Source organism: Arvicola amphibius, chromosome 2 (assembly GCF_903992535.2).
Source record: "Arvicola amphibius chromosome 2, mArvAmp1.2, whole genome shotgun sequence".
NCBI classification, from domain to species: Eukaryota; Metazoa; Chordata; class Mammalia; order Rodentia; family Cricetidae; genus Arvicola; species Arvicola amphibius.
In genome coordinates, this window is record NC_052048.2 from 8,539,471 (window position 1) to 8,566,062 (window position 26,592).

The 26,592-nt window shown below is 37.6% G+C and overlaps 1 protein-coding gene across 4 annotated transcripts in view; it reads left to right on the top strand.

Moving 5' to 3' along the window:
* The window catches only part of LOC119806703 (solute carrier organic anion transporter family member 1A5-like), a 73,667-nt gene that overhangs the window by 7,375 nt on the left and 39,700 nt on the right, over window positions 1–26,592 (top strand). For 2 of the 4 annotated variants that reach the window (XM_038318606.1, XM_038318608.1), the window contains exons 2-5: window positions 7,211–7,320; window positions 10,637–10,778; window positions 13,824–13,956; window positions 25,992–26,098. In XM_038318606.1, coding sequence (XP_038174534.1) covers window positions 7,261–7,320; window positions 10,637–10,778; window positions 13,824–13,956; window positions 25,992–26,098 — 442 coding nt within the window. In that variant the 5' untranslated portion in view covers window positions 7,211–7,260. Of the gene's footprint in view, window positions 1–7,210; window positions 7,321–10,636; window positions 10,779–13,823; window positions 13,957–25,991; window positions 26,099–26,592 lie in introns of those variants that run through there. The other 2 variants (XM_038318607.1, XM_038318609.1) reach the window with 2 other exon arrangements.

The window sequence follows — 26,592 nt, forward strand, 5'->3', positions numbered from 1 at the left end:
AGCAATTGTGGGAAATGCTTCAGTCTAGACTGGGTACAGTTCAGGATTCAGTGGAGATCATTGGGGACTTACAGAAAAGGAGGGTGGAGGGATATCATTGAGAGGAAACATCATGCCAGCTGTTTTACTGCTTTCTAAGACAATCCTTACTGGTGATGAAGAGGGGAGGCAGAAATTTACCAAAGAAGCAAGTGGATATCTGATATATATATATATATATATATATATATATATATATATATATATATATATATATATATATGTGTGTGTGTGTGTGTGTGTGTGTGTGTGTGTGTGTGTGTGTGTGTACATATATATATATATATATCATGTGTGTGTGTTAAAAGAGGCAGGGTTCATGATTCCTACATGACACCTAATTGTATGCTGATGAGGGCTTGGATGAAGTCTTTTGTATATGCTTTTAACAAGGGTTAGAAATATGTCCTTGGTCTGTACTGCATCTTCATTCCACATAGTTGTCTGTGGTCCATTCTACCCCCATACACCATACTGATCTGAGACACCTGAAGTGCCACCTAAGGTCATGGTGATGTCTGGGACTTTACTGCTGCAGAGAGCTGTGTTTGGGTCCTACTGAGGCTGGCATCTGATTTATGTCCAGGGTCTGTGTTGCCACAATAGGCCATGGGGATGTCCATGATTGTGCTTTAGCCAGAATCCATGTTGATTTTTGTAGAACATGCTGCCACTATGGGGGCCATGTTGATGTGGGTAGACAGCTCTGCCTTCTGAAGTCATGTTTGTATCCATGAAATGGACAGATTTCAAGAGCATTGTATAGGTCTGTGGGCTTACTGAGGTTAGGGGGCATGTTCATGGTTTATGTTGTAGCTAGATACCATGTGGAGGCCCATGACCTGTGTTCTCACTGACTGAAGAGCAAGGAGAGTATTGCTATATGATATTGATGACTGCAGATGCACAGTTGAGAGGAAGAGACATGGAAGGCTTCTGTTACAATCTGTAGCATGCTAACTGCACCTCCCAAAAGTAACAGTCTATACAGGAAGCATCAAAGAGAACTCTTAATAAGTATTATCGAAATGTAGAAGAGTAATTTCTCACAATTGATGGATTCTGTCAAAGGATTGGAGGGATGGTGTGAGAGGTCCTTCTGTCTATGTGTTGTTTTTAATGGTTAATCAATAAGGAAACTAGCTTTGCCTGATAGAGTAGAAACGAGTTAGGTGGGGAAAACTAAATGGAATGCTGGGAGGAAGAAAGCAGAGTAAGATACATGCCATGTATCACTGCTGGAGCTGGAAAAATCTTTACCCGGTGAGTCACAGCCATGAGGACAAACACAGATTACTAGAAATGGGTTAAATTAAGATGTAAGAGTTAGCCAATAAGAAGCTAGAGCTAATGGGCTAAGCAGTGTTATAAATAACACAGTTTCTGTGTGATTATTTTAGGGCAGCCAAGAACCAACAAGCAGCTTCCTCAAACAAATTGTTGCTCAATGTGGGGCTTGCATCCATGACCTTGAGATTAAGAGTCTCATGCTCTACAGACTGAGCTAGCCATGCAACCGGGAAACAACAAGTTGCCTCTCTCCTCCAACAGAGAGGCACAACTCAGTTCAATTTAAAGAGCAGACCATTATGAATTTGACCATGCTCTACTGCATATAGATAACACAAAGTGGACCTTTTTATTTTTCTTATTTTTAATTCCTTTTGAGTGTGTGGACATGGGAAAACTGGTAAGGGATTGTGACGGGGTGCTTGATGTGAAACTCTCAGAGAATCATGTAAAATGTGTTGTTAAATAAAGAGAGCCTCTGTACAGTGACTTAGCCTGATTCCTGCTTTAAATGGAAAGCACAAGGTTCCACAGGACTGTGTCTTAGCGAACTTGAAGTTGCCTTGTGAGACCTAGGTCAAAGCAAATGTGGGTACCAATTCCTACAATCATCTCTTCATCTCTAGATGTTTCCTTCAAGAAGTGACACTGATAACATTCAAAACTGGTTCTGCTAACAGCAGAAATAAAGGCAGTTTTGAATTTCTAATTCTGTTTCCCAGTCTTATAACACATCCAAAGTCACAAACTGTAAGGATTGCATGTGAAGGGTTTGTCCATGTTCCAGACTTCTTTTTGCATGGTAGAATCACATGAATGGGTAATGTGCTAGATGTTAAGGTTTCTCTAGAGCAGTACATTCCAGATATCTTGAATGTAGGATATAAAAGTGTACCTGTATATGCCAGGCTCAATAATTAGAATTCAGTAGTGTTTTATTTTATTTCTGACTAGAATAACTGACCAAGGTAAAATAATTTTCTTGGACTCAAACAAGTCATTGTTGATTCTTCATTCCCTTTCTTGGTTTGGTATTGGTTGAAAGTATTTCAGTTGGACAACACCCAATAGGCTCTTTCTATCAGTCAAAGGCTATTTGAGGATTTCAAGGAATGGTGATTTCATAAGATATTGGCTGGTGTGACTTTTTTTATTTTTCTCACCAGAGAGAGGACCATCTCCTAAAGCTTCTTAATGTATGTATTATTTGCTTTGTCATAGTAAAACAAATCTTTTGATTCATTTATTTAATAGCATAGAGTAAGGTGGAATGAACAGCATATATGTACTGATAACCACAAACTGTTTGGATACGAGCATGAGTGAGTGTGTTTATTCATCTTGTACAGAGTTACATTCTCCTGGGATAGAGATGCCATTAAGGACCATCAACCAAAGGGTTCCCACTACTAGGGTTCCTATTCAGTGTGTATAGAGTGTCAGTACTGTAGGGTAGTTACTGTTCTAGAGATCTACTATGTAGTATGCTCACCCACTGACTCATCAATTCTGCACTGTGCTCTTAAAATGTTTGAGAGAGCAGACGTTATGTCATACACTTTAGAATGAAACAAACAATGCAAAATCATTAAGAGCTGTACATTCTTTTTCTTAATAACAACAGTAGTGTGTTCCTATGTTTATTTGGGTGCTAAAGAATGGGAAAATTAACACTGTTCTCTGCTTAATAAAAGTGTAACATTCTGCTTTCATAAGCACTGATGAGTGATACATATTTGTCTGTGATATTGCATGATCTTAAGAACAGAAGCATTGTTTAAACAATTCTGAGATAACAAAGTCACACTATTCATGTGACTGCCACTTACTCAGTGCACATTTCTCATTTTGGTTCAGTGTGCACAACAGGGGAATGTGACATGATTCAGTATTGGGTTTCATTAAATAAATGAAACATGTTTGCTTTGCTTCATTTCTTCTATGGACATTTTGAAAATACATCTGAGAAGACACAATGTTTTTCACAGACAGAATTGTCACAGTAGAGGCAGGTCTGTGTTAGTCTATTTATATTGAATCTGTTTTCAAGAGCTTAGCTTTACACACTTTATTTACAGTCAAGATGTAGTGATGGGAGCGGGCTGCTTCCCGCCACCAGACTAGCTATACCTGAAATAATTACATGGAAACTCTATTCTTTTAAACACTGCCTGGCCCATTAGTTTTAGCCTCTTATTGGCTAATTCTCATATCTTTCTTTAATCCATATTTTGTAATCTGTGTAGCACCACAAGGTGGTTTCTTACTGGGAAGAATCTTAGTCTGCATCCATCTCGGAGAGGAGAGCTATGGCGTCTGCCTGCGGCATCTGCCTCACTGCCTTCTTCCTCCCAGCATTCTGTTCTGTCTCCTCCACCTATCTAAGCTGCTGTCCTATCAAAAGCCAAGGAATTTTCTTTATTAACCAATGAAAGTAACAAATAGACAGATGACCCTCCTACATCATCAAGACACATGTATGTAGAACTTCTCTGACAGAGCAAAAGCATTTAAAAAGGAATCTCAAGGTGGTGATAAAAAAATACCTCAATGTTTACTTAGTGTGTGTGGGAACAGCCATCCAAAGATCTGGGTGACAACTCCATTTCCTCTTGGCTATAAGAATGAAAAGTAGATATTGAGATAAATTACATTTAAAGACACTAAGGAAAGAGAAGACAGCTTTGATATGGGAGAGGAGTAAGCTCTCTTAGTGATGTGCAGGGAGACAATTCTGGAATCAGAAGGGCAAGAAGGCAGAGAAGCTAGAAAAGATTGATAAGAGATTGCATTAAGAATGGGGAGAAGAGGCAGGGAGGAGACTCCAGAGGTTGATGTTTCATTTGTATTTGGTATAGATTTAAATAATGATTTTTTTTCTACTGAATATTTCCACTTTCTGTAATTTTTTTTCAATCAGTATTAGGTCTTCTCAGAAAGTTAATGGACCTGAAGTTTTATGTGGGAGCCTTGAGTCTAAGATATCATTCCTATATCTGTTCATAACTGCCAAGAGAGTCGCTATAATTTTCATCTAGATCCTATGAATTTTCTTTCTTATTTACACAGTAATGAAGTTATACCTCAGCCTATATGACCCCATTCCATCCCAGTGTACCTCTATTTTTTTTTAAAGAAATTGTATCTTTTTCAGGAGAAGCCTAGGTTCCTAGGCATTTGAGACAAACAACTTACTCTGGTGACTGAGGTGTCTCAGACAACTTCACTCCTCTATAAAGTAGCAAGTTTGTCTTGTTCTTTGTTCAGTCTTGATGCTGCATGAGCATAGTACAGGTTTAGTAAATATTTGTCATAACTTCAAGGCAGCAAAGAGAACTAGTGTCATACATAATTATTCAGTTGTGAAAGGGATTTCAAACTCTGGCAAATGGTTTAAATGTTTTATAAACCTAGCATCATTCTGAATTGCATGCTGAATGAATGCTGTTCAGAGGACTTTTATAAATTAGTTTTGTCGATATGGGTGAGAAATAATACTAGCATGTTGAAATGGACTTTCTAGAATAGTATAAAATTAAAATGGTGATGAAAATATCCTACTTTTAAGACACAAAATAGTTTGATGAGACTGATACAGTTAAATAGACCCCAAGTCACCTTTCTTCATTGCATATTAATACTTGTACCTGTGTAAAACCTATACAGAGAGGTGCATGTTTGTCCATACATAAGATGATGGTGATAAACAACCATGCAAGATGTCTCTTCAGGTTTCTGGTATTTTCATATCTCTACAATTTAAAACTTTGAAGTTTTAGATGTATCTGTTGTTTATATTTATATCGTTTTCTTGATTAAAGTTTTATGTCTCCCTAGGTTTCCATGAGTCAAAGTGCCTCAAATACTTTTTCTCATATTGAGACTCCAGGAAAGTTTGGAATGTAAAGACTTCAAGAAGGAACCCTTGAAAGCAGTCTTTGTGAACACAATTAGGCAGAGGTTGAGAACAAACACAAGAGATATCTTTGAGTTCTTAAAGGCAGTAGCCTTCAAGCAAGTTCAAAGGGCACCATCTGCATTTCTTTTGCTTTGCTAAATAATTGAAAAGTTTTATTTTAACCACATTTTCATTAGCTTAACATCAGAGCCTAACAAGCTTTGAGACATGCTTTAATAACACCAAAGTCTAATTAAAGTAATTTGCATTGACTTTTTCAGTAGAATTCAACAAACAAATGTAGATTGACACTATAACGTAGGCACACACTAGCTCAGAGTTGAATATAATAAAGGTGTAGACTCAAAGATCACAGTCCACTGCACAAGCAGTGAACAGGAACTGAATCCAGCAGCTGAGAGAGCAAAAGAGAGAGAGAGAATCAATTATTGCTACATTTATAATATAAGAGACCATGCCCATGTGAGCTGATATCTTGAAGGCTATTGACTGAAGGAGTTTCAATAGCAAACAAAAATTTCTCTTATAGCATTATTTTCAAGATCCGTCAGAATAAAAACTTCCTAGGTAATTTTATAATATTCAAGGTATTAGTTAAATTGTTCCTATTCAAATGGTTATGTGTACATGTATGTGAATGCAGTGAATATGTACATATGGATATGTATGGATATGCAAGCATGTATGCAGATGAAGGTGCACATATACAGATGAGTCAATACTGAATGTTTTCCTCTACTTTAGGTTTTATAATAGAGTTTTTTCACAAATTTGTCGGTTGTTCATTTGGTTAGAGTACCAGATCGGCACACTACAGTGATCCTGCCATCTGGGTCCTCCCAGTGTTGGGGTTACAGGCAGTTTCTCAGAAGGTTACTTGTTTGCTAAGAATTTAAACTGAGGTCCTCAGTCATAGGAATCAAACACGTTACCAACTGAACCACCTTCACAGCTGTGCTGAAGCATTTTTTTTTTATCAACTTGACACAGGCTAGGGACATCTGGGAAGGGGAACTATTAATTGAAAAACTGTCCCAAGGAGTCATGGTCTTTTCTGTGGTGCATTTACTTGATTGAAGATTAATGTGGGAAGGCCCAGCTCACTGTGGGTGGACCATATCTGGGAAGGCAGTTCTGGGTTGTCTAAGAAAGCAGGCAGTGCAAGCCATGAGGAACAAAACAGGAAACAGTGTTTCTCCATGGCCTCTGCACCTGCACCTGTATTCAGGGTGCTGCCATGAGTTTCTACCCTGACTTTCAACAGTGATGAACTGTTAACATTGTAAGTTAAAATAAAACCTTTCCACTTAAGTTGATTTGTCTTGGTATTTTATCACAACAATAGCAATCATGACTAAGAGAACTATGAAAGCTTTTTTTTCTCATTTTTTTATTAAAGATTTCTATCTCCTCCCCCTTCCCTCTGCTCCCTTCCACCCATACCCCCACTCCACCCCTCTCCAAGACAAAGAGCCATCAGGGTTCCCTTCACTATGTTAAGTCCAAGGTCCTCCCAGCTCCCCCTAAGTCCAGGAAGGTGAGCAACCAAACTGACAAGGCTCACAGTGAGCCCATCCATGCTGTAGAGTTCATGTTCATTGCCGTTGTCCTTGGTTTCTCAGTCCTCCTCCACCGTCAGCCACATTCAGAGAGCCCGGTTTGGTCCCCTGTTCCATCAGTTCCATTCCAACTGGACTTGGTGGTCTCCTGTTAGATCTGTCCCACCGTCTCAATGGGTACACGCACTCCTCACGGTCCTGACTTCCTTGCTCATGATTTCCCTCCTTTTGCTCCTCATCGGGATCTTGGGATCTCAGTCCGGTGCTCCTATGTGGGGCTCTGTCATTTTCTCCATCTAATGCCAGGTGAAGGTACTATGAAAGCTTTTATTTTTAAATTTTAGAATGATTTATTACAGCTCAGTAAATAATTTAATTAACAATTGTTTGCTTTTTTGAAAAGGAAGAAGTAAGACATTTAAAATATAAAAATCTGGAAACCATTAGAAGAACATGGGAGAACCTGGAAAAAGTGTTGCAACCCATGGGGTGACATGTTTTTCAAAAATGAAGGTATGAATTGTTTAGATATATGTGCATGTATATATGCATGACAATTTTTTAAAGCAAACACTGAAAATCCTTGGATCATTGTTCAGCTTATATGAAGTTTTCCATCATAAAAACTATTTTATCTAATGTGTTCTTAATTGATTGCCTTAAAGAAGTTGACTTTATTATTATGGTTGTCTAACTAGGATTATTTAACTAGAAAGATTTTTCAGAATAACTAGAGTACAGATTCTCAACCTATGATCTGAGACCCTTTAGGGGTTGAAGACCCTTTCACAGGAGTCACCTAGGATCATTGGAAACCACAACTGTTTACTTTACAATTCATAACAGTAGAAAAATTAAAGCTATGAAGTAGCAAATAAAAATAATTTCATGAACATGAGGAACTGTATTAAAGGGTGCATCATTAGGAAAATTGAGAATCACTGTTTTAGGGGGTCTTAAAGGAGCATGAGGCTTATAATGTTTCATATGTGTATTATACTGCGCTGGAATTTGGCCTGAGATCAGAGGTCCAGCCAGTGCTCAGTTCTCAGGGGTTTTTGACAAAAGATCAGGGGTCACAGCTAGGAACAGTTCCCAAGTAGAAGTGCTGTGTTTATTAATATGTAATGATGAGCTCATGGTCTAGTCAGATTAATATATTCTATGAGTTTTGACAATATTGCAATCATTTTGTAAGACAAAATATCCATTCTGTTTACTATTTGAGTGGTTTTCAGTAGTTTTTAAGAGAGTTGTCCTCACAGTTCTAAAGACATGTTTGTGTGATCACCAAAAGTAAACATGTATTAATCCAAGGTATCTGAGCACTGCCTAGTCTCTGCAGAGCCCCTCCCAGGCTCCTCTCTAAGCTGCTGCCTCCCAAGTTATCCAATCACAAGCTCATTTACCTTATTCACCTGTAGTGAACTCCACACATAATTAATACAATAATAAATGAGAGGAGGCCTCAGACTCAGCCCTGGGAAGTGTGTTTTACCTGCAGTGATGCGTGAATTATTGAAACCCAACCCCTCATGTTATCCTTCAGTTCTCACATTCTGAAGAGCCCAGGGCCCATGGATCTTAACCTTTGAAAGATGTCTACCAGATGTGTCACTTTGAACAATTTGTGCAACATGTTTGTACTTCATCTCAAAAGGATAGTGGTAGTCCTACATTTTAAGACAAAACCATCATTCTGAGACCTGTTTGTATGTGTATCCCTCTCTGTGTCTGTTTCTGTATGTCTGTGAGTGCTCACCATTCAATGCCATCCTATTTAGTGGGATGGGGAATTAGACCCAGATGCTCAAAACAATGGGCAAATCTTTTATCCCTAATCTATAACTCCTTCTCCACTGTTAAATATCTTAATTACTTTCAATTTATGTTTTTTTATGTATATGGTTGTTTTGCCCCCATGTATGTTGGTGTACCACTTGTGTGTCTTGCATCCTTGGAGGTTAGAAGAAGGTGTTGAATTCCCTGGAACTGAAGATACAGATCGTTTTTAACACTACTTAGACTACTGTTATAAAGCGTTTTGTGCATATTGCCCCAGCAAGAAAAATAAAACACGTCACTTTGCTGCAACTATTGCCTCCAGGAGTGAGACTGTAGCTTGTTTTTCTCAAGAATATAAGGAGGACAAAATGTTGAACTAGTCAAGGACAGCACAAATTCTAATCATTCTTATAATAAAAACCCAGAGTCAGATATCTATTAAGGGGTGAAAGCTAAGAGAGCAGAGAAGCAGTGCAGCTAGCTACTAGAGAGACCTTAGCTCAACCAAATTGTCAGACTGAAGTGCGGTCCTGAATGCCCCATCTACAAGCCTCAACTGCATCCTCTGATGGAATCCTCAAACTGCATCTGCCTCTCTGAAACCTCAGACTGACACTAAGCTCTTTTCTCCTCCCTTCACCTAATTGTTCCAGTTTTAAATCATGCATTGCATACTCATACAGAGATCTAACTTTCCTATCGTAATAGTGTTTCCACTTTTAATGTGGGAAAAAGCTATCCCTTTTAACAAATTCTTCCTTTAAGGAACCCAATTGTCTCAACAAATCAGCCACCAATGAGAATTCAGATGATGGTGAACGGTGAGGCTGACTGTTGCTGCATAGCACAGTAGAAGCCTGAGCAGGTTCAAGCAGTGGTCAGAGAAGGGGTGTCCAGAAAATCAACCAGGAGAGAAGAAAGGAAAACCTAGTCGGTGAGGTGGTGACTCTGGCTGTGTGTAACTGCAGCCTATGCTGGTGGTTGCAAAACCATGGGCAAGCAGCTATTTCCTAATTCCAAAAGTATATAGCACAAACTCTTGTTATTTTTAATAATAAAATTCCTGAGTCAGATATTAGGGTGAAAGCTGAGAGATCAGAGAAGCAGTGCAGCCAGCCACCAGAGAGATATTTTTCCTCTAACAATTCCTCACACTGAAGTGTGATGCTGTTTCCATGAGTCCTCACATTGAATTCTCTCTATGAATCCTCAGGCTGCATGCTCTGACTGAAAACTCAAACTGCATCTACCTCTCTGAAGCCTCAGACTGATCCTAAACTCCTGTCTCCTCCTGCCTTATAATATTTTTCACCTAACCTTATCACTTCTGTCTCTACCTCCCTAGTGCTGGGATTAAAGACATGTGATCTTAACTGATGGCATTACCTTTGTGTAAGCTCTAAATTTCTTTTGGATAGATACAATCTCATATAACCCAGATAGCCTTGAACTCACAGAGATCTGTCTGCCTCTGTCTCCCAAGTGCTGGGATAAAAGGTGTGTTCCATGACTGCATGGTCTGTATGACTGACTAGTGGCTTAATTCTGCACTCTGATATTCTGGAAAACTTTTTTATTATATTACATACAAGATATCACTATAGTCAAGGACATCCAGAGATTAGTCATTCCTGAAAACATGAACAGAATATGCTTTGGTTTAATTCTGTGTTCTGCATCTTACCTTCCTTAAAGTGGACAGCACTTGTCTTGGAGATAACCTGATAATGCTGAAGACCCATCAAGGACCATGTCTTAAATTGAATAGCTCCACATCTTTCTATATGAATAAGGTACACTGATTAAAATAAAAGGCAGACATACCTTTCTACACAACTAACCGCTGCAAACCTACTATTCTAACTGCATTTGCAGAGTGAGAACACTGTGGTAGAGGAGAGATTACATTTTAAAGTTTCTTGAATGCTCAAGAATTGTTTAATTTGGAAAGAAACGTCATGGTAGAGGCTGTTTTGTCAGTAGGTGGCAGATATATAATTGGAAAACAAAGTTCTCACTTTTTCTTAAATGTTTTTCTTCCTAGATGTTTCTGTTGACTTTAACAGTGGCATATCTAGCCAAAACAATATCCACAAATTATATGATTTCCATGCTCACACACATAGAGAGGCAATTCAATATCCCCACATCTGTAGTTGGATTTATCAATGGGAGTTTTGAGATTGGTGAGTTACATTTACTTATTATTGTTTATTGATATTCTCTCCTAATTTCCTACATAAGATTTTCTAAACTGACTGAATTACTTGCTTTCTGATGTGATTGAAAGGCCTGGTCTGGGTGTGTAGTAACCATTTATTTAAATGTCCCCATGATAATATGTATTCTTTACCATATACCCTGATATAGCCTCTTTTTTCTGATGATTAAAATAAGATTTAGAGTATTAATATTTAATTCCATTACTAGATACCTCAGGCATACACTAAGGCCTTTTCACAGCATTTTAGAAGGTTGCTGCGGGAGCGTGGAGGAACTGGTGTTCTGGAGGAAGGAGCAAATGCTTCTCTGCCCCCACTGTGCTTGTGAGGTTGGCAGCTCTCCACTTGTAGATACTGAGGAAGATGAGGATGCTTTCCTGTGTCTACATTGTGTAAGACACAATTCCAAAGATTTGGGTAATGAGGGTAATGAACTGGAATATGACAGTAGAGAGGATGAAGGAGGGAAAGATGCCTTCTTTAAACAAAGTGACTTGGAAGCCTTTTGTTCTTAGTTTTTATTTCCTTCAAAGTGAAATTGTTTTTAATGTATTCAACCAAAACAGCCATGAAAATCAGGACTGTGAAGTAACTAACCCACATTGAGGTTGTTCCATCTTGTCTCCCAGGATAAAATGTCTTACATGTGTCCCGGGTTTTCCCAGTGCACTCAGAATGAATGTCTTACATAGACTTCTTAAAGATTCAGTCATGTTCTAGTGTGTTAGATGCAGCAAGTGCTGTCCATTCATTATCCAAGATCCCGTGGAAGACATTGTGCTAGGGAAGATAGTATCCTGAAGGGGTAAAGGTGATCCGGGAGGAGAAACAGACAGGTAAATGTGATGGGGAGATGTGTACAGGGGTGAACCATCAAATAGTTTGTGTTTGGATCAAGTCTGCCCTTAGTTATGGGAAGGTGGAAGTTGTTAGAACATGAACCTAGAGAAGTGTACAGGATCAAAAATTGGGTAGAGACTGTGGCTTGCTCAGGAGTATGTCTTTTACCCCTCTGGTGGCAGAGAACCAGGATGGGGTTGGAAGAGGGTCATGATCTTTCTATGCTAAGGACTTCTATTAAAAAGCCAATACCACCTGATTTTAGGATATTTTAAATGCACAAAATGAAACTATATAGTTCAATGGAATGCAGTTACACTGAAGTATAATTATCAGAACTTTTAAACATCCTGTCAGGAAGGAATATTATGCATTTCAACAAGGCAAAGATTATCTACATCTGATTTTCTATTAATTATTTGTTGCATGGCCGCCTTTTGCAGTATTTACAACAACCACAAGGTTATAAGCCTTTTGGAGACAGAATGATGACCCCTCAAGTCACTATTATTTTCTACACACCAAGTTTGTTTTCTACCAAGAACACAAATGCTAATGTCCAATTAATAATTATTGAAAACAATTCCTACCCAAGTTAATGGAAAGTTCTTATTTCTGTGAAATTAGTGGTTTTTAAACAAAAGGTAAAAATGTCCTAATTAAAGTAGAAAATGATGATACCAAAACAGGCTGGCAGGTGATTTAAGGGAAGTCTTAAATGTAATCATTGACCAGTGAATGCAGCATTTGGTAGGCTTTTCCCTACCAAATGATAGTTTTGGTAGTTTTGCAAGCAACCTTCCCAGGGCATAGACAGCACCTTACCTTGTCCCACATAACTTCCCACAAATTATTTGATGGGGATTACAAGGTAATGTAAAGGCCATCTAAGCCTAATGTGAAGCAGGGAGGCTTTTCCTTTCAAACAATAGAGATTTCAGACAAGATTATGTGCATTAATGGTTGTTCATCAATAGACTAGAAAGATTCTCAGAGTTCAAACAATTGGTGTCCTGGAACATTACCTTCTGCATGATGATCTCAATGACAGATCTTGGAGCCAGCATAATAAATATATATAGGTAGGGCACATACCATTCAAAATAATGCACCATCTCTTCTAAGTAGATAGCAAACTAGAGAGAAATAGAATTGAAAGAAAAACAGTCTTCAAATATCTTTGAGATATTTACGATCACTGAAATATTTTCTAAGCCATTAAAAAGTGTGTTTGAGTTTTCTGATTGTTCCCGTATATATACTATGAGCATGGTAAATATTTACCAAACTAGAAGTATAAGGTATGTAGAGAGCTTATTTATATATTTGTTTCTTTTTAATTCCTCTTTCTTCTGTGAATAATACTGATTAAATGAACCTTAGTCTCACATATATTAGGCAAAACATTCGACCAATTGATGCCTAGCCCTTTATTTACTTTTTATTTTTAGGAAGTTCACAGTAAGATTCCCAGACTGGTTTTGCACTCAGTCTGCAGCCCAGTCAACCTTTGGTCTTTCAGTCTTACTGTCTTACCACCCACTGTGACTGGGGATGGTAGGTCTGTGATTTCTTAAGCACGTTTATCAAAGGCCTCTAAGTCAGAATGTGGTTTCCAACTGAGTTTTAAACCTAAGCTTTCTCCTAGACCACAGAGATGAATTTTTGGTTTGAAGTTTTGACTCCTGCAATCTAGACCTAAGATGCAGTTGGAGGTTAGGACTCTGACCTTTCTGTTAACAGTGTTGCCTGGTCTAAGGAAGGATGTGACAGTATAAGCAGACATCATGATGGCCATGTTAAACAACTAAGGAGCTGAATACCGAGTTAAAAAAAAACATGAATCCATTTGATTCTGCATAGAGTTAGAGTAGGCATGAGAAAAGAGGTCAGAGGTGATGTGTAGGATGACACCTGCTTTTTTATGCTTTACTAAGAGCTGCATACTCATGAAGAGAGCATTTAGTATTCTTCAGAATGGAAGAGAACTTTTCATCAGGGTCACAACTGATAAACAAATAAATATACATATTATAAAGTGAATATATATACATATATACATAAATATGTATAGTGAATGCTTAATGTGATTATTTGAACAATGGAGAGGCTGTTGATTATGATCTGCTAAGACTTTACTGAAACTACATTCTCATACCATTCTCCTAGGAAACCTTTTGTTGATTGTATTCGTGAGTTATTTCGGAACAAAACTGCACAGGCCCATCATGATCGGCACTGGTTGTGTGATTATGGGCCTAGGGTGTTTCTTAATATCACTACCTCATTTCCTGGTGGGACGGTGAGTATTCCAGGCTTTGATTAAATTTTAGGTTCAACTCTTCCCTACATGAAATGAGGCTCAGAATTTCCTCCCTGGAAAGAGCAATGCTCCCCCAAAGTATGGAATGCTAAAATGGAAATTAGAAGATATGGTCTCAACTCTACCAATATGATTTGTGAATCTTTTGACCTTCAGTCTCCTTAAGATCCAATCCAGTTCATTATGAAGTGGGAATTTGAAACACTGCTTTCAGGAAGTTGAGACACCTGAATGGATTCTCTGAATCTGCCTAAACTTGTGCTGCATCATTCATCAGGACTCTTTAGACACTCCAGTTACAAGGATTCTACTGTTTGGTATAAGCACAGATGAGGAAGAGATAGAGTAATGTAAATATTAATTTTATTTTCATGTTTAGCAAAGTGTCTTACACAGAACATTTTAAAATTTAAATTATGTTCAACTATTTCTGCTTTCTAGGGATAGTTTTCAGTTCTTTCTTTTGCTTGCCTAGGTGTCAGAATGAATTTATTTAGCTTCCTTACCTCATTCTTCTTCCTCCTGCCTCCCCTCTACTCTTTTTTGTTGTCAGAATTTTTGTCCTGCTCGGTTCCTGCAATTGTTAAGTCCCAAAGAAATCACACAGAGGGCTACATTAATTATAAACTGACTGGCGCATTAGCTCATGCTTCTTCTTAACTCTTATAATTTATATTTGCCCATTATTCTCATCTTCATTAGCCACATGGCTCAGTAAGTTTTTCAGCAATGCAGTCACATCTTGCTTCTGTGGTCCAGTCAGGACTTCAGAGAATGGGCTTCCTTTTTCCCAGAATTCTCCTATTCTCATTGACCAGCCTCTACTTCCTGTCTGGTTATTCCACCTATACCTCCTTCCTCTCTCCTGGCTATAAAGCATTTCAATGGCTTTTATGGGACTGATGTTTGTGTGCCCTCTCAGGATCGGGAAGAAAGTACTATGAGACCATGTCAATGGCTCAGTGCTCTCTGCCTGCACCTGGGCAGACAGCTGGATCAGGTTTACTAGGCACACACAGAGGGAAAGCATGGCAGACTCCCGCTGTCATACACAAAGATGTTTCCAGGCTGTACAGTGGTCTGCCTAACAAATTAGGCTGTAATAGAGATAGAAAGCTCATAAAATGCTGAGTGCAGCTCCTACGTGGTGGCCCCAGAGTTAGTAGAAAATGATACATCCTCCATTTTGAAATTGGAGAGATGTGGAGCCAACATCCAGAACAGCCCGCCACTCTGCAGCCTAGAGCCACAACTGATTCAGTCACAAGTGGCTCTGGCTCTGCTCTGCCATGGTGAACTGTGCTGACCTCAGGTGGACTATCATAATTACCATATTAACAGTGCAGTTAAGGTTTAGACTGGACAGGAAGCAGGCAGTACCGTATTAACTCTACTTGGCGTAACTTAAGATTTTAAGAAATGCTTAGCATTTTAAGAAATGCTCCTGGATACTAAAGAATTACAGATTCACATTAGATTATATTAGAATTACAGATTCAGGACAGATTCAGACATAAAAGACCTTTAAATGGGTCACAGAGTTGGATGAGTATACATAGGCTTGGGAGAGAGAAGAAAAATAATATAGAAAATAAAGTTAATGGTTTATAAAAAAAAGGGTAAAGTCTTTGAGGAGACAGAATAAAGTAAAGTGATAAAGTAAAAATAAGCCACGAAAAAATGGAAAATTCACAGAGGGTCTGAATAATGTGTTTTATTGTGTTTTCTTTGAATTTTTTGACTGTAAAGAGCTAAGTACAAAAAAAAATCCCATTTTATTAAATGGGCTGTTAAGCCTAACCTGCATATATGTTCTAAAGGTATCTTGACCTCAGAATTTGGAGCTAAGGATATCATGTTTTGGAAAAGAGTTTCTGCTTTTGCTTTCACAGAGGATGGGACCCTGTGGATTGCTTCTATCCCAATATGGTATGATAGACCATGCCCTCCTGAAAGGTTGCTGTGAACACCCTCAAAAAATTACTTCACTCTACTGCCAACTGAGATGAACCTGGCACACAGGTTATATATACCATGGAAGACTTAAATAACAGTGCCCCCATAGAGCAGGAAGCAATTTGGAAAGAAATAACTGCATCCATATTCCCAAATATTGTTTATAAATGTTCTTTTACATTTAAAGGGGGATATGATATAGATATAAATAATTTACATTGGTATAAATTTTGCCTTAATGATATAAATTTAAGGTAAATTTTATGATATGTATATGTATTTCTGATCTTAATTAAGCTATTGTGATTGTATAGTTTATTTAAAAATGTAATGTATAATTAAGAAATATAGGTTAATAGATAATCATCTATAATAGTCAAGTTTGTAGTCATGTTAGATTTTCTAGATGGGCATAGATATATTTCAGATAGGCATTCTTCATAGCTTTCAAAGACTACAGAATATGGCATTTTAAATGTTTTAATAACTTAAGGCTTTTCATGACAATGAGACACATCTGCTCCTGGCAGCAATAGCTACTTCAAGAGGAAGATGGGCATTGAAGAGGCTCCTTATAGAATTTGTTAACCATTTGGGCAAGAAACTGCTCTTGCCTGGACTGTTGCATAAACTGGACACAAAGAACCCACAGAGAGAGGACTGCTAAACTTGCCTAAAAGTGAGATGGTCTTTCGGGGTTCCTGATTTATGAAAGAGCCTATGAGACATTCTGCAGGACACAGAAGATACTGACAGAACTGTTTTTGGAATTTCCTGCTTCATGGAAATGTCTGCTGGATACTATGGGCCTGTAGGCTGAAGATGGATGCCCCAATGGTACAAAAGAACTTTGGGTGACTGTCCAGACAACGAGATATCTCTGTCATTTCTAGAGTTTGGAAGTTGCTTATTTCTTGTTGGCTTAGGTAATATTATATCCTTCTGGAGTCTTTGATGGAGATGGAGAATAGATATATAGTTATAGTTTTCCTTAATTATGATAAAAGATAAAGTAGATATAAATATTGTAACTGTAGTTCTTGCTTGATAACTGTTTTGTTATTTGCAATTTTACTATGTTAAAATTAAAGCCTTTCTTTTTTGTTTAAACAGAAAAAGGGGAAATGATGGAGAAGGGTCATCTGTCTATGTGTTACTTTCATTGGTTAATAAAAAACTGCCTTGTCCCTTAATAGGACAGAAAATTAGGTAGGCAGAGTAGAAAGAACAGAAATTGGGAGAAAGAAAGCAGAGTCAGACAGATGCCTCAGGCAGTTGCCATGCCTCTCCTCTTAGAGACAGGCAGGTTAAGATCTCTTTTGGTAAGCCACCTCTTGTGGTGCTACATAGATTACTAAATATGGGTTAAAGCAAGATGTGAGAATTAGCCAATAACAGGCTGAAACTAATGGGCCAGACAGTGTTTAAAAGAATAGAATTTCTGTGTAATTATTTCGGGTAAAGTTAGCCTGGTGGCGGGAAGCAGCCCGCCGCTCCCATCACTACAGCTGTGGGGCTCCATTCTTCTTTCAGATACTTCAAAAAAGTCTCTGTTAGGAAGAGTCATGGCTTACTGCAGAAAATGTAAACATTTTAAATGTCATATATGTCAGTTCTCAAAGAAGTTAAAGGGCCATAATATGTTATGTTCATCTAGAGTACAAAAACTTAAATTCTAGTACCCAACAGACATTCAAACCCCAAATTATCTACAGGATGTTAGATGAAGCCTTTTTCTAGAATCGGTATTTTCTTTGACCGTTAATATGACAAAAGTTTAATATATATACATATATCCATTACTTTAATAAATTTACAAATAATATCCATAGCTAATAAAAGTTTTAAGGAGTCTAAATAAAGCCAAAGACTTATGACATTAGTGGCAATAAAATAGCCTGTAAGTTTGGTTTTTCTTCCGTCTCATATCAGGTGGCTCTTCTGATATGATACAGAGATTTTAGATTTTTTTTTAAAAAGCATTCTTGGGTTATAGAAGGAGACAGCCATGCTCCAACTTCAGAGTCAGCTTTAATTTTAATTGAAATGGAACTACAATGAAATGCATTTTATGTCTGTAAAGAACAACAGAAACAAACATTTGGAATTTTTTATATAAAAATTATCCTGTTGAAAATGTGATATACCAATAGGCCATGCTACTTTTTCTTATTGGGACATTTTCTTTGCATGATTCATCCTTTTCTCTTGAGCAGTCTTATTTGTCCAGCAGTCTTCAGATTCCTTATTTGAATGTCTTCATTCTCCTGAGAGATAAGAACAAAACCTGGCTTCAACCCTAACTTTTGGGAGTTTCCCTTTTGGTAGTTATATCTGATCAAGTGAAAAGAATTTGTTAGACTTATAAGTTAGTTTAGATTGAATGGTCATGCTGCTTGATGAACTATTGCCTCTTCTAATCAAGAGGTCTTTCTTGTTTGAATCTAATTTTTTAAATCAATTTTGATGGTTTCCATAGCTTTTCTTCTCCTGTGGAAATGAAAGCGAAACCTCTTCCCCAACATAATGCATACCCTAGTTTACATTCTGAGGTCAACACATCTTTAATGTATAGAGTTTGATGTAGTACAGTAGTAGTTTTTTGCATTATCTAATGTCATCTATAGCTGTTTTTCCTTTCTTATTAGAATTTAGAAATTTTAAAGTTAATAAAGCATTGTGCATTCTGTCTCTGGGGAGGTCTTTAGTGCCCCATTCTCTTTACTAAGCACATCGTTTAGAGTTTGATTAGATATTTCTATAATTCTTTGCCCTGTAGAATAGTGTGGTGTACCTGTAATATGCTTTACATTTTAATATGCAAAAACCTGTTTCACTTTACTTCAAACATGCATTGTCAGTCTTAGTTCTTATAGGCATCCCCATGATGGACATAAATTCTAACGTATGTATAATTACAAAATCAGCTATTTTAGAATTCAAAGCATTTGGCCTTTGAAAACCTGAATATGTATCTATGGTATGGTGTATACTGATTTTCCAAATTTTACCAAATGAAACACTTCCATTTGCCAAATTTCATTTCTTTGAATAGCCTTTGGGTTACTTCTTCCAGGGAGAACTGCTTGATTCTAAAATGAACAAGTAAGACATTGCCTTGTATATTTCTTGTCTTGTTGCCAAGTGATGGAAAAATTCTTTTTTTAAAAACCCTTGCTTCATTATTTTGCAAAATTATCAGGCCCTTCAAATGCCTGATAGGCCTGTATGAGACCTGATATGCATTATACATAAGGGTTTGTAAAAGGAGAGTGTCCGTTCATTTCTCAGCCACAGAGACCTGAATAATCGCAAACAAACTATATTAGTTGCAACACTGGCTAATAGCTCTGAAGTATGTATTAGCTAGTTCTTACATCTTAAATTAACCCATTCCTATTAATCTGTGTATCGCCATGAGGCCATGGGTTTGCCGCATTTTCCACATGGCTTGTTTCCTTGGTGGTTGGTTGGCATCTTTCTCCTTTGGCAACTACATGGTGTCCTCAAGTGTATATAATTAATATTAAGCTTCAGACTTGTTATTTCATCTTTCGGAATGGGTAGGCAGAGAAAACCTGGTCTAGGGGACCAGTGGAATGGAGAATATTTGCAGCTACAAGGATGATTTCTATTTCTTGTAAGTAAATAAATAACAAAGTCAGTTCTGAATTATACAGAATAAATTCAGCAGTTTTACTATGTAAAACAACTCTTTTTGCATATTGAGAGTCAGTATCTATATTAAGAGGTTCTGAAAAAAATCCAATTATCTTGAAAATAGGCTATGATTCTGACTTTTGAGTAGAATCATCAAGATTTGAACAACTGTGCTTAAATTTTCTGATTTGTAAATTGTTTTCCTGATTTTTTGCATCAGCATAGAATGTAGTGGTTCCAGAAATTGTGTTCCCATACATTGTAGAGAACTGTCCAATTATTTCTTTTTGTTAATTGAGTTCTCTTGCTTTTGTATTACTTGTTACTAATCTCTATATAAAATCACTGCAAGCTCTTTGTCAATGTCTATTTTCTGCCCCCAAAGAGGAAATTGCATCTTTAGTAAAAGATCCTCCAATTTCTGATGGGTCTATTCCTAATTGACAAAGCCTTAATTTTTCCCCTCAGAATCAACTCAGAAACATTTTCTACATAGTTCTTTAATTTTTTGACTCTTTTGTATGGTAAAATATCCATTCTAAGACATGATCTTCTCTCTGAATTAAAATTGCTAAAGGACAAATCATAGAAGGTAAAATAATCCGAATACAATCAAGCTCTGGATCCAAACAATCCACATGAGCATTTTTTAATTTCTTTTCTACCAGAGATAATTATCCCTCAGCTTCATCAGATAATTTTCTAAGACTATTTAAGTCCTTGTCACATTGGAAGGTTTAAAATTAATTACTTAATTACTTAATATATGCCAATTGTTGACCATAACTAGTTAATGTCTCCCAATAAAGTCAAAAGTTATTAAGAATTCACAACTGATATCTTCTAATTTGTACTTTTTGGGCTTCAATTTTTTGTAAACTTTCTTATGTCCTGCTAATAGAATATGGTTTTTGTATTTTTATGGACAAATTTATAATACACCAATAAGGCAAAATATTCTTTACTTATTCAAACATATACCCTAAGTTATTTATATTGAATCATCTAGTTAGATAATGTCCACAATATGGAAAATTATAGATTGAGTAAACTGTTTACAAGTTGTTTCCAATGGTGGTTGTGCAAAATTCTGCCACAGGGTTTGGCAGTTTAACATCTCTTGTGGGAGAACATCCCCTGATATTTTTTAACAGGGTGCAGATTATTTTAAGTAGGCACTGTAAAGACAGACTTTTCTTTTTCATGTTCTTTTAAAGAAATGATGAAGTAACAGTTTTTTAAATCAATCACTCTAATAGACCATTCTTTCAGTAACAGAGAAGACAGGAGAAATTCCAGGCTATAGATGGCTCATTAGGTGAATTATGGTATTTATGACTCTCAAATCTGTTAACATTCTCCATTTCCCCAGATTTCATTTTAGTGATAAATATAGGAGAATTCCAAGGGTGAGTCAATTCTTTAATATGTCGCGCATTTAGTTGCACTTGTACTCACTGCTTTAAAGCCTGTAATTTTTCTGATGTCAAAGTCCATTGTTCCAGCTGGAGATGGTTGTCATTTAACCCTTTTAAAGGAAGAGATGTTGATACATTTGATACATCAATAACTTTGTTTTATGTATAATCTGAATGGCCAGTTGAAGCACAATTAGTAAAAACTCAGAGACAGAAATTAGGGTTCAACCTGAAGGTCAGAAAAGCAAAACAGCCAATCACTGTCTCTTACCTCTACCTCAGTCCAAAATGGTGATCCTGCTTCCAGGAATCCTCAGAATGAGACTGTGTCTGAGAACTTTCTCCTCTAGTCTTATAATCATCTAGTTCTGGGGTTAAAGCCATGCACCACTGAGATTACAAGCTGCAACATTATACAGTAATTGCTCAGCCATCTTTTCATGAGTGACTTATCAAAGCCAAGGGTTTTGATAAAGATTTTTTTTAAATCAAAAGGAATTGCTTTGTAAATGAATAACTGTCTTTTGCTGTAAATTTTTCTTTGTATCTGACTTCCCTTTCTATTACATATTTGGGAATTAATTCCCTAGTTCAGAATAGTTTCCCACTACCAGGCCTTGTTCCTCTCTTCTAGGTAAACTGAGAGATCTGCCTTCCTGCAATTATGTTTATCAGTAGTTATTTGGTCAGTGTTTATGGTCGAGGCATAGAGCATTTCATTTAAGATATTCACAGGCCCACAAGAGAGTGTGGACTCCTTCAGCTTATGCTGCAGGGTCCTCTGTGTTCTACTCAACCCCGCCCTGACCTCACATTTGCCCTTCTATCCCCAGTGTCCCTGGGCTAGCAGGTATCGCTGTTTCAGTGCTGAGGAGTTCCATATGGTTGGGTGAGTGTGTACTATCCCTGGGTGGACTATCCTGGAAGAGAGCATAGCCTCCCTCCTCCAGCTCCTGCTACAGGGTTTCTTTGTTACACACAACCCTGCCTCCCCCAAGCCTGCCCTATTGCCTGCAATGTCCTTTGCTCAGGAACAGTTTCCTGCTCCTGCACTAAGGCTATCCACCCAGAGGGGTGAGTGTCTGCCTGCCAGGCAGGCCTGAAAGCCCCCACAAAAGGAACAGGCTCCTTCAGCTTGTGCTGCAGGGTCTTCTGTGTTCTACTCGACACCACCCTGCCCCCACATTCGCCTTTTGTCCATGGTGCCCTTGGGCTACCAGGCATCCCTGTTTCAATGTTGAGGAGTTCCATTCAGACAGGAACAGTTCTTGCTCCTGCCCTGAGGAGATCCACCCAGAGATTCAATCACAGCAACGACTGGATCAAGACACCTAGACTCTCCTGGCTCCATTTGAAGGAAGAGATGGGCAGGCGCCAATGCAAGAATTCCTCCAACAACCTGAAAGGCAACATGACATCACCAGAATCCATGGATCCTGAAACAAGAAGAATTGAACACCCTATTCCAGAAGAAATAGAAGAAATTGACTTTAAATGGAACTTTACGAAAATAATAGAGGACCTTAAACAGGAGGTGAAAAACTGCATTAAAGAAATGGAGATGAGCCGGGCGGTGGTGGTGCACTCCTTAAATCCCAGCACTCGGGAGGCAGAGGCAGGCGGATCTCTGTGAGTTCGAGGCCAGCCTGGTCTACAAGAGCTATTTCCAGGCCAGGCTCTAAAAAAGCTGCAGAGAAACCCTGTTCAAAAAAAAAAAAAGAAATGGAGATGACAAACAAAAAGGTAGATGAAATAAATAAATCTCTCTAAGATACCCAAGAAAAACAAGACAAAGCAATTAAACAGGTAAGGGAAACAGTTCAAGACTTGAAAAATGAAATGAAGGTAATGAAGAAAACAAAAACCGAGGGAAGACTGGATATGGAAATTCTGGGTAAAGGAACAGGAACTACAGAGACAAGTATTACCAATATAATACAAGAGATAGAAGAAAGAATCTCAGACACTGAAGATACTATAGAGGAAATAAACTCACTGATAAAAGAAAAAAAACACAAATCCAACAAATTCTTAACACAAAATATCCAGGAAATCTAGGACACCATGAGAAGACGAAACTTAAGAATAATAGGGGTAGAAGAAGGAGAAGAATTAAAGCTCAAAGGCCCACAAAATATATTCAACAAAACTAGAAAAGAAAACTTTCCCAACCTAAAGAAATATATTCGTATGAAGGTACAAGAAGCATACAGAACACCAAAAAGACTGGATCAAAAGAAAGCATCCCAGTGCCATATAATAATCAAAACACAAAACATACAGAATAAAGAACAAAGGAAAATGGTCAAGTAACATATAAAGGGAAACCTATCAGACTTACACCTGACTTTTCAATGGAAACCATGAAAGCAAGAAGGTCTTTGATAGATGGGCTGCAGACACTAAGAGAACATGGATGCAAGCCCAGCAAAGTTTGCATCCACTATTGATGGAGAAAAAAAGATATTCCAGGACAAACACAAATTTAAACAATACGTTGCCAACAATCCACCCTTATAGAAAATACTAGAAGGAAAATCACAAACCAAGGAAGCCAACAACACCCATAATAACACAAGCATCTGACAACCCTCCACCAGCACAACTCAAAGAAGGGAAACACACAAACTCTACCACCAAAAAAATTAACTGGAGTTAACAACCAATGGTCATTAATATCACTTAATATCAATAGACTCAATTAACCTATAAAAAGTCACAGGTTAAGAGAATGGATACAAAATCAGGATCCAACATTCTGCTTTTTGATAATATTTGTGAGGTATTTTGGGAACAAAACTGCACAGGCCTATCATGATTGGTACTGGTTGTCTGGTTATGGGCCTAGGGTGTTTCTTAATATCACTACCTCATTTCCTGATGGGACGGCAAGTATTCCAGCCTTTGATTAAATTTTAGGTTCTGATAGAGGACTCTCATTGGTTAATAAGAAACTGCCTTGGCTTTTTGATAGGGCAGGATTTAGATAGGTGGAGTAGACAGAACAGAATGCTGGGAAGAAGGGAAGTTAGGAAGACGCTTCAGGCAGTTACCATAAACAGACACCATATCTCTCCTCTCCGAGATGGATGCAGGATAAGATCCTTCCTGTTAAGACACCACCTCATGGTGCTACACAGATTACCAAATATGGGTTAAAGCAAGATTTGAGTATTAACCAATAAGAGGCTGAAACTAATGGGTCAGGCAGTGTTTAAATGAATACAGTTTATGTGTAATTATTTTGGGTGTAAAGCTAACCATGCAAGAGCCAGGTGGCAGGACACAGCCCGCTGTTCCATCTGCATTGAGGAAATGGCCATTTCCTTTTTTTATTTTGACTTTTTTCTGCCATTTTATTGTCAGTTTGGAATAAATAGATGCTGAATGCACAACTGCACATTGAGTGGATAATGAATAAAATGAAGGATATTTTTGCCTCTCAGTGATTTTTGTGGGGAACTGAATGTATGCACATGGAATTAAAATTATTTTTTACTTTCTATGTTATTCAAATTAATGTCAAGAAATATTTGACTATTATTAAGTTTTCCCACCTTCTGCCAAAGGTGGTAATTCTTTGAAGATGACCTGTCCTCACTGGGTCATGAGAAGTGAGACACAGGCTCCTGTCCACACTTCATTGGAAAGCAATGTGGGGACATCCAGGCAGCACTTCTGGGGATAGCGGTTCTGACTTCTGTTCTATAGTATGCAGCTTAAAAATTAGAATGTTGAACACTTATATCTAAATAAATAAATAAAAAGAAACAAAGGAAATCCAGCATACATACAATCGGAAGAGTCTTAGCTGGACACATCTCCTCTACTCTTGCAGTCTGTCATTTTCTGACCAAAGTTCATTAGCACTTTTTCTTTCTCATGACACAGCCTTGTCATGAAATAAATTCTATCACCTCTTGTTGTGACGTATGAACTCTTTTTCCTGTTGAAATTAATGAGTGCATTATGAGAGTAAATGTTGGAATTCTCAGAAAGGGAGAATATGACCACAGCTCAGAAAATGCAGAGCAACAATTTTGTTGCGTTGTTTTGTGTCTCTCTAAAGCATTTATCTTCTCAATGATACTTTAGTGAGTCTCTTTCTCTTTCTTGCTTTTTTTCTTTATATCTCCCCACTGATTTCTAGAAAATAGTCATTTAGAATTCACAGAGTGTTGGTATTAGAGAACTTGAAAACTATTTCATCTACATGTAGAGGCTTGAGAGCTAGCTATAAAGAAGGGGCACTTCTTTGGTGATAATCAATTTCTTTTGATGATAATTATTATTTAAATGTTTATTAATATTTGTTATTTAAATATTACTTAAATATACAATTATATAAAATTATTTATATTAGTAAATATTTATTATTTTTATTCATTCAAGTTTTTAAATTGGGTTGTGCTTTTTGTTTGCTTGTTTTCTTGTGTTTTGTTTTTAATTCAGATAGGCTCTTATGAAGCCCAATCTCACCTCAAAGTAGCTACATAGCTGAGGGGAACTTTAGCTTCCTCCTCTCCAGTGCTAGGATGGCAGGCAAGGACCACCACACCCTGATAATGCACTATGGAGTTCATCCCTGCAACTACATGCCCAGCTTCATAATACAAATTTTTGTTTTTATTTACTTATTTGTGTGTTTGTGTGCCTGTATGTGCCTGTGTCTGAGGATATATGGTGGGTATAGTATTCACATGTGGTGATCAGAGGAGTACCTTATGGAGTCACTCTTCTCCCTCCACCTTTATGTAATTTCCAGGAATGAGCTCAGGTCATCAGGCTGTGCAGTGATTTCTTTACCTGCTGAGTCTCTCTGGCCCAGCAATGGCATTCATGATGGTCAGAATGACTGCTGTGAACACATGTCTGCATGGCCTCTGGATACTGTGTTTGTAAGGAAGCAGGAGTCCCTGGTTTGTAAATGCTCTCATTGCCCTCAAGTCCTCATGGTGAATGTTTTCTGTGTCCACACAGATACGAATATGAGAAAATGATCTCATCTTCAAGTAACTTGTCTTCAAATAGCTTCTTGTGTTCAGGAAACAGAAGTCAGACCTTGACACCAACACGAGACCCAGAAGGTGATGAGTACTTCTTATTGCTTTCTTCTCAGAGACTCAGGCACTGTACCCTCTTTTAAGAAGGACTTTGAATGTGATACTGGGTTTAGTAGGCACCTAAGACAAATGAACAATCTCTATTTCCCTCCTCATGGACGTGAGCTGTGCAATAACATGAAATACATGAAATACTCTGCTCCCTTAGTTTGAATATATTCAATAAGACTTTTTTGTTTCTTAATGTGGGTATTTTAAAAAAAAAAAAAGCAAAAAATACCTACTCAAGCACCATTGTAGAATTAGTCCCACAAGGGAAAATGATTTATAAGGACAAATCTAGAATTATGATATGATCTATGTGATTCGTCTAGTATGGATTTCTGTTGCTGTAATAAAACATGGACTAAAACCAACCGAGGTAGGAAAGAGGTTGTCTAGCTTACAAATTGTACCCAATCATGAGGAAAGCTAAGGCAGTAACCTTGAGGGAGAGAACAAAGCAGAGAGCACTAAGC